General features: G+C 53.2%; 1 protein-coding gene across 1 annotated transcript in view; it reads right to left on the minus strand.

Moving 5' to 3' along the window:
* The window catches only part of rapgefl1 (Rap guanine nucleotide exchange factor (GEF)-like 1), a 19,251-nt gene that overhangs the window by 9,107 nt on the left and 2,005 nt on the right, over positions 1-8,139 (minus strand). The window contains 16 exon segments of the mRNA XM_067230883.1: positions 1,361-1,397; positions 1,399-1,419; positions 1,421-1,450; positions 1,681-1,731; positions 1,951-2,041; positions 2,164-2,342; positions 2,590-2,712; positions 2,892-2,989; positions 3,194-3,302; positions 3,304-3,362; positions 4,351-4,381; positions 4,383-4,412; positions 4,414-4,519; positions 4,803-4,861; positions 4,863-4,901; positions 6,024-6,151. Of these exon segments, the coding sequence (XP_067086984.1) occupies positions 1,361-1,397; positions 1,399-1,419; positions 1,421-1,450; positions 1,681-1,731; positions 1,951-2,041; positions 2,164-2,342; positions 2,590-2,712; positions 2,892-2,989; positions 3,194-3,302; positions 3,304-3,362; positions 4,351-4,381; positions 4,383-4,412; positions 4,414-4,519; positions 4,803-4,861; positions 4,863-4,901; positions 6,024-6,151 (1,191 nt within the window).

Consider the following 8,139-nt stretch of genomic DNA (forward strand, 5'->3'; position numbering starts at 1 on the left):
ATGGAGAGCTGCTTCTGTAAAACCAGCACTCACACACACACAGAAAGATTAATATGCACACACACACACACAGGAATATTTAATATGCATACACACAGACTTAGACATTTATTTTCTGCCTGGATTGTTCACTGAGAGGTAAATTCTTTACCACAATTGATAAATCATCCATCTAAAGATCCATCCAGTCAGACCGTCACAAGCCACTGTACTCACAGCCTCTACTCACACAAACCTCCACCAGCATCACAGGCATGTTACACAGACCCAACACTCAACATTAAAGGAATATTCTGGCAATTCCCCTCACCAAGGTCAAAGAGGAAGATGTATGTGTACAGTATGTGTGTGTATCTGTGTTTGTGTGTATGTGTACAGTATGTGTGTGTACAGTATGTGTGTCTATCCGTGTGTGTGTATGTGTACAGTATGTGTGTGTGTGTGTTTACAGTATGTGTGTGTGTATCTGTGTGTGCAAAAGAGGGTCTGAGTGTGAGTGTGTGAGTGAGTAAGGGATAAAGAGAGGGGGAGGGGTGTCTGTATGGATGATCTAATACGCTGGTCTGTGGTGTTGAAGGGAAACACACTCAGATAAGAGGCTCCCAGTGGTCTGACGCCTGAACGAGCCTGACAGACAAGACAAACCACACCTCCTAGAGGAGGAGCCACAAACCACACCCCCTAGAGGGAGGAGGCCACACGGGCCAGAGAAGAAAACCATGTAGGAGAAGATATAGAAGGTAGGAGACCTGTGTGTGGGGGGGGGGGGGGGGTGTATGTGTGTTTAGCCCAGCGGGAAGACGGCAGCATGCGGAGCTGTCCTGAGGTGTGTGTGTCAGAGAGGTGTGTGTGAGGTGTGCGTGTGTGTGGTTGAGGTGTGTGTGAGCAGACCCAGCATGCAGGCATCGTTACCCAGGAGAGTTAATGAGAGAGGCGGAGGTCCAGACTGCTGTGTACCTCCAAACACAGCACTGACACACTGGCTAGGTGTGTGTGTGTGTGTGGGGGGGGGGGGGGGATAAGCTCACATCTGGTCAACAGCTGGTGGGTGAGAGGGTGCTGTGTGAGTATGTGTGTGTGTGTGAGTGGCAGGGTAATGGGGGATTACACAGGCTTGCCTCTGTTTGATCAACGTTGTCTGTGTGTGTGCGAGGGTGTGTGTGTGTGTGTCTGTGTGTGTGTGAGAGTGTGAGTGTGTCATGGTCACACAGAGCCCTTGAACAGCAGACTAACACTTACTATTTCGTCTGTAGAAGATATGATGTGTGCCTTGGATCTAAGCGTGGGCAACTGAAAGTATACTGATGTTTAATAAAAACCCAAATCTGGTGGTGGTGATTGGTGGATGTGGCCGCCTCACCTTTGAGCAGCAGAGGGGTGAACGGGATGAGGGGCGGCCCGCAGGCTGGACATCAGGTCCCCTGTAGGACTTGTGGTTCCGGGAGGGATCCTGGAACAGACACGTCCAGATTCACTCAGAGCTGTTCTCCAGGTACAGAGAACAGGTTCACTCGGAGCTGTTCTCCAGGTACAGAGAACAGGTTCACTCGGAGCTGTTCTCCAGGTACAGAGAACAGGTTCACTCGGAGCTGTTCTCCAGGTACAGAGAACAGGTTCACTCGGAGCTGTTCTCAGGTACACAGCTACAGAACAGCACACAACAGGGGGGCGTGAACTCACTGCGATGCTCTCAAACTGCTGGAACTGCTTCCGGAACTTCCCAGGCAGACCCTGACACATGCACACACACACACACACACACACGCAGACAAACACACACACACACGCAGAGAGAGAGAGAGATGGACCTGTGGTTACTATTCAATCCAATAAGACAACAAGTGTGTTCAACAGAACTGTTAGTGAGTGTTGATAGAAGTGTTTGTTGGCGTGTTGGGTTTGCTTGTGTGTGGGTGTGTGTGTGTGAGTGTGTGTGTGTGCGGTGTTTACCTCCCAGGTGAGTCGCAGACGGCTGACGGCAGGGTTGTCCAGCCCCAGAACCACAGCTAGGAAAGACAGCAGGTCCTGCTGCTGCTTACACCTGGAACACACACACACCATTTACAACTGGGCACTCAGACGAACTCAGCTAGTGCTACAAACTGCCTCAGCCCTGTGTGGGGGGTCAGAGGTCAGGGGTCAGGGGCTGGAGCCAGGACTCACAGGGCTGAGATCTTGATGAACTTGCGGAGCAGCTGCACCCTCTTGGGCAGTGACTGGCACTGCAGGATCTCCGTGGCGACCCAGTGCTGCACCTCGCTGCAGCGCTGCAGTACCAGCTCCAGGTTGAGGGGGCGCCAGCGAGCCTGCTCGCCGTGGAACACGTAGCACACAAACTCCACCTGCACACCGCAACCACAGAGGAAGAATAAAAATATGTTTACATATCGTTTTTTCCACGAATAAAAAAGATCGCGCAATGCAAAACAATGAGATATGCTTCCCTAACGCATGCCAAAATGTACTGCAAAGTCAATTCACTATTTAAGTTATCAAAAGAAAATAATTTAATCAGCTTTCAGCAAAACACACACTTTCTTCAGTGAGCATGCTCAGACTGCAGAGTGACTTCTGTAGCGTCGGACTGACCTCATGGACACAGCTGAAGAGCTCCAGGTCGAACGTGACCAGCTGATTGGCTACCTCCTCAGCGCTCATGTCGTGTAATTTGCTGTCGCCAGGCGACCAGTGGATCTCCTCAGGTAGTGGCAGCTAGACAGGAAGGAGGGGGCTGGCGGTGAGGGCTTTGTTTTCATCAACTGGCTCGCTTCATTAGCTACGTATCTTTACAGGCACTTACACACACATACGCACACTATACACTTTCATACACCTACACACACACACACACACACACACACTCCCAGGTGTGTTGTGTAGGTGGGACTCACCAGGGTGTCCAGCTCAGAGGGCTCGCAGGCGAACAGGTGTGTGTTGACGCCCAGGGTAGTGAACACAGCCTCATCACTGGGGCGGAACACTGCCTTCTCTGATAACACACACACACACGGAACAAGGTTAGAAATCAATACACAGACACAGATCAACTTCATGGATATGCTGACAAGATCAATGCTAGAGCTGTTGTCATCTGTGTTCGTAGAGTTGTGGAGCACGCATATGTGTATAGTATGCGTTGTGCGTGTAGAGTGTGTGTGCATACGTTTGTGTATAGTGTGTGTGTGTGTCCTACCTCCGGCCGAGGTGACTGCCACCAGGATGAGGTTGCCAGGTTGGGTGGGCTGGTCCTCGCTGTACTGCAGTTTCTCCTTCACTAGAGCCAGGATCTCCCCCACCCGACACAGACAGACGGCTGCGGATGGTCACGTACGAGTGGTCTGGGGTGTACACCCTGCAGAAGACCTGCACACACACACACACCACACCCAGCATCAGTCTGTGTAGGACCCTGTGTTGGGTGTGAGGGCGTGGGGTTAGGACCCTGTGTTGGGTGTGAGGGCGTGGGTTAGGACCCTGTGTTGGGTGTGAGGGCGTGGGGTTAGGACCCTGTGTTGGGTGTGAGGGCGTGGGGTTAGGACCCTGTGTTGGGTGTGAGGCGTGGGGTTAGAACCCTGTGTGGGGTGTGAGGGCGTGGGGTTAGGACCCTGTGGGGGGTGTGAGGGCGTGGGGTTAGGACCCTGTGTTGGGTGTGAGGGCGTGGGGTTAGGGAGCCTGTGTGGGGTTGTGAGGGCGTGGGGTTAGGACCCTGTGTTGGGTGTGAGGGCGTGGGGTTAGGACCCTGTGTGGGGTGTGAGGGCGTGGGGGTTAGGACCCTGTGTTGGTGTGAGGGCGTGGGGTTAGGAGCCTGTGTGGGGTGTGAGGGCGTGGGGTTAGGACCCTGTGTTGGGTGTGAGGGCGTGGGGTTAGGACCCTGTGTTGGGTGTGAGGGCGTGGGGTTAAGACCCTGTATTGGGTGTGAGGCGTGGGGTAAGACCCTGTGTGGGGGTGTGAGGGCGTGGGGTTAGGACCCTGTGTTGGGTGTGAGGGCGTGGGGTTAGGACCCTGTGTTGGGTGTGAGGGCGTGGGGGTTAGGACCCTGTGTGGGGTGTGAGGGCGTGGGTTAGGACCCTGTGTTGGGTGTGAGGGCGTGGGGTTAGGAGCCTGTGTGGGGTGTGAGGGCGTGGGGTTAGGACCCTGTGTTGGGTGTGAGGGCGTGGGGTTAGGACCCTGTGTGGGGTGTGAGGGCGTGGGGTTAGGACCCTGTGTGGGGTGTGAGGGCGTGGGGTTAGGAGCCTGTGTGGGGTGTGAGGGCGTGGGGTTAGGACCCTGTGTTGGGTGTGAGGGCGTGGGGTTAGGACCCTGTGTTGGGGTGTGAGGGCGTGTGGTGGGAGTGAGCGGAGGGAGACTCACTCTCGTCGGAGCCCCTGAAGGCCTGGCGAGGCTAGCAGACAGGCGTCGATGCGTCTGAAGTTGGCGGAACAGAGGACGAACCTGCTTCCTGCTGCCCTCACGCTCCTCCTCGGACCTGCGGCAGAGCGACACCAGCCTGCCCTCACCATCTCTCTCTCTTACGCTAACCCTGCGGCACAGCAACACCAGGCTGGATGTGCGTGTGTGGTGGTCATTGTGTGTGTGTGTGTGTATGGATATGGTGGTCAGTGTGTATGTATGTGTGTGGTGGGTCAGTGTGTGTGTGTATGGATGTGGTGGTCAGTGTGTGTGTATGTATGGGTGTGGTGGTCAGTGTGTGTGAGGGTTAGTGTGTGGTGGTCAGTGTGTGTGTGTGGTGGTCAGTATGTGGTGGTCAGTGTGTGTGTGTGGTGGTCAGTGTGTGTGTGGTGGTCAGTGTGTGTGTGTCTTACGGGCAGTGCAGGATCTCGGTCCAACGCTGCAGTTTGAGAACGTCCTCCACCAGCTCAGGGGAGACGACTCAACTCCTGGACAGCTAGCATGTACAGGTCCTGGTACACACACACACACACACCACATTAACAACCTGCCAAGACCCAGACCAAGTCTGAGGCGTGTTTTCCTGTGTAAGACAGTATGAGAGTTATGTGTGTGTGAGGAAGGTTGACGTGTAAGTGTGTGTGTGTGAGAGGAAGGTGTGTGTGTGTGAGAGAGGAAAGTGTGTGTTGTGAGAGAGAGAGACAGGAAGATGTGTGAGAGAGAGAGAGAGAGAGAGAGAGAGAGAGCAAGAGAGAGAGAAGAAGGTGTGTGTGTGTGTGTGTGTCTGTGAGAGAGGAAAGTGTGTGTGTGTGTGTGTGTGAGAGAGAGAGACAGGAAGATGTGTGTGTAGTGTGAGAGAGAGAGGAAGGTGTGTGTGGTGTGAGAGAGAGAGGAAGGTGTGTGTGTGTGAGAGAGAGAGGAAGGTGTGTGTGTGTGAGAGAGAGAGGAAGGTGTGTGTGTGTGAGAGAGAGAGGAAGGTGTGGTGTGTGTGGTGTGTGTGTGTGTGTGTGTGTGTGAGAGAGAGAGGAAGGTGTGTGTGTGTGAGAGAGAGAGGAAGGTGTGTGTTGTTCCTGTAATCAGCTCCACTTTCCCAGGACAGTTGAGCTGAGTCAGGTCCACCACCAGACGGCCAACATCAACAGCCCTGCCCAGAACCCGTGCAGGGAGCGTGTGCGACTGTGTGTGTGAGTGTGTGTGTGTGAGTGTGTGTATGACTGAGTGTGGTGTGTGTGTATGACTGTGTGTGTGTGTGTGTATGAGTGTGTGTGTGTGAGAGTGTGTGTGACTGAGTGTGTGTGTGTATGACTGAGTGTGTGTGTGTGTATGACTGTGTGTGTATGACTGTGTGTGTATGACTGTGTGTGTGTGTATGACTGAGTGTGTGTGTGTGTGTGAGTGTGTGAGTGTGAGTGTGTGTATGACTGAGTGTGTGAGTGTGTGTATGACTGAGTGTGTGTGTGTGTGTGTATGACTGTGTGTGTGTGTGTGTGTGTATGACCGTGTGTGTGTGAGTGTGTGTATGACTGAGTGTGTGTGTGTGTATGACCGTGTGTGTGTGTGAGTGTGTGTATGACTGAGTGTGTGTGTGTGTGTGTGTGTGTGTGTGTATGACCGTGTGTGTGTGAGTGTGTTACCTTGGGGAAGGTGTTGGAGTGCTCGGTCTCCTCCTGCAGCAGGTCTCTGTAGGTCTCCAGGTAGCGGAACGCCACGCTCAGCACGGCCTGCTTCCTCTCCATCCCGTCCAGACCAGACCAGCCCTCCCCTCACGGCCCTCCGTCTCCAGAGCAAATCTGACAGCCCGAGTTAAGGACAAACCACCAGAAACAGCTCATGGAACGTTAGCAGTGATCTTCAGCAAACATCTCATTTACAAACATGGACAAAGCATTCCGACACACACACACACACACACATATATATAAACACACACACACACACACATATATATAAACACACCCACACACACATGTGGGGTGGAGACTCCAGTAAAGCCACACAGCTGCAGGTCCATGACCACCTGACCAGCAGATGGAAAAGCAGCCTGTGTTCCAGGACTCAGACGAGGCAGTAATAACAGGCTGGCTGCTGGGGAGACGCCCTCAGACACACCCCTCACACCCACGTCTCTCTGCTGCTCTCTCTCCCAACATCTCTCCCTCTCTTCTCCTCCCCACATCTCTCCCAACATCTCTCCCTCTCTCACTCCCCCCATCTCTCCCAACATCTCTCCTCTCTCTCGCCTCCCCCCATCTCTCCCTCTCTCTCTTCCCACCATCCCTCTCTCCCTCTCTCTACACAACACTCTTTTTCTCTTCCTCTCTCCCCACACCCCTCTCTTTCTCTTTCTCCCTTTCTCCACTTCCCACTCTTTTTCTCTCCACATTTCTCCCTCTCTCTCTCCCCCCACATCCCTCCCTCTCTGTTTTTCTCTCCCCTCTCCCCCTCAGCCACAGCTGTGGGGAACGTCCTCCTCTCGAAATAGAACATCAGGGAGAAGAGGAGAGGATCAGAAACGATCAACATGGCACTGAAACCTTAAAGAAGGCTTCAGTCTACAGCCTCTAGTGTTTCCACTTTAACTCAACTCCGCGCTGTTCTACTTGTTTGAAGCTGGATGCACAGGTTGGAGCTTCTGGACGCAGTTGGTTTTAGAATTCCTCCACAGAAGCACAACAAAGATTCTGCAGTCTGAGGGCTTCAGCTGCAGTGTGTGTGTGTGTTTAATTGTGCTTGTGTCCATTGTGTGTGCTGTGTGTGTGTGTGTGTTTTTCAGTGTGCTCGTGTCCATGTGTGTGCTGTGCTGTGTGTGTGTGTCAGAGAGACAGGACAGGGGAGGGAGATAGAGAGAAGGAGAGAGATGTCGTTGCTCAGGGAGATGGAGCACGATCAGGAATGCAGTGTGTTCCTCTAGGGGGCTGGGAGGGGGCTGGAGGGGGGGTGGGGGGGGGGCGGTGGGGATGGGGGGAGAGGTCTTTGTTAGAAACCTCAGCAGGAAGCCAGACATGCTTTTAAAACAAAGATCTGATTAGTCTGGACCACAGCCAAGGTCAGCACCAGGACCATTTTCCAAACAGGATATTTTAACATCTATTAAGTTAACCCCCCCCCCCCACACACACACACACACAGACACGCACACAACCCCAACACCACCAGCAGGCCTCAGACACGCTGTGTTAAGCCTGCTGGCCAGGCTCCTCTCTTTCCCAGGCACACCTTTGTGTTGATGTCTCTCCCCCAGACAGAGCATTGTAGTCTAGAGGCGCTCTGATCACACACACACACACACACACACACAGAGGGTCTTTACAGGGGGATGTAGGTCAAACACACCAAACAGGGGTCTGGAGAAATGGGATGAAGTTGTTGTACCTCTGTCTGAACAATCGCATGAGCCCTAAAGCTAAACAGCTCCCCGTCCCCATCCAAACACAGCGCCGAGCTGCAAACTTGGAGCTTGTTAACGCTACCCTGTCGAATGCCATGCACTGCTGGGACTAAATGGGAATAAACTAGAGCCTTTATCGCAAACACAGTTCATCTAGCAAAGTTATTAGTGCAGTTATTAGCCTGGACATGCTGACCCCAATCCCGTGCTTAAGTCTCCATAGACACTAGACACACACACTACACACACGGGCCTCAGACTAAGGGAGCTCATTGCTGTTGTTGTGCACACTTGTTTTGATCTAACTTTTATGGAACATTTATGGTTATGAGCTGAAGGCGGCTCAGAACCAGAACTAGGGC

The sequence above is a fragment of the Osmerus mordax genome, chromosome 3 (genome assembly GCF_038355195.1).
Source record: "Osmerus mordax isolate fOsmMor3 chromosome 3, fOsmMor3.pri, whole genome shotgun sequence".
Lineage (NCBI taxonomy): Eukaryota > Metazoa > Chordata > Actinopteri > Osmeriformes > Osmeridae > Osmerus > Osmerus mordax.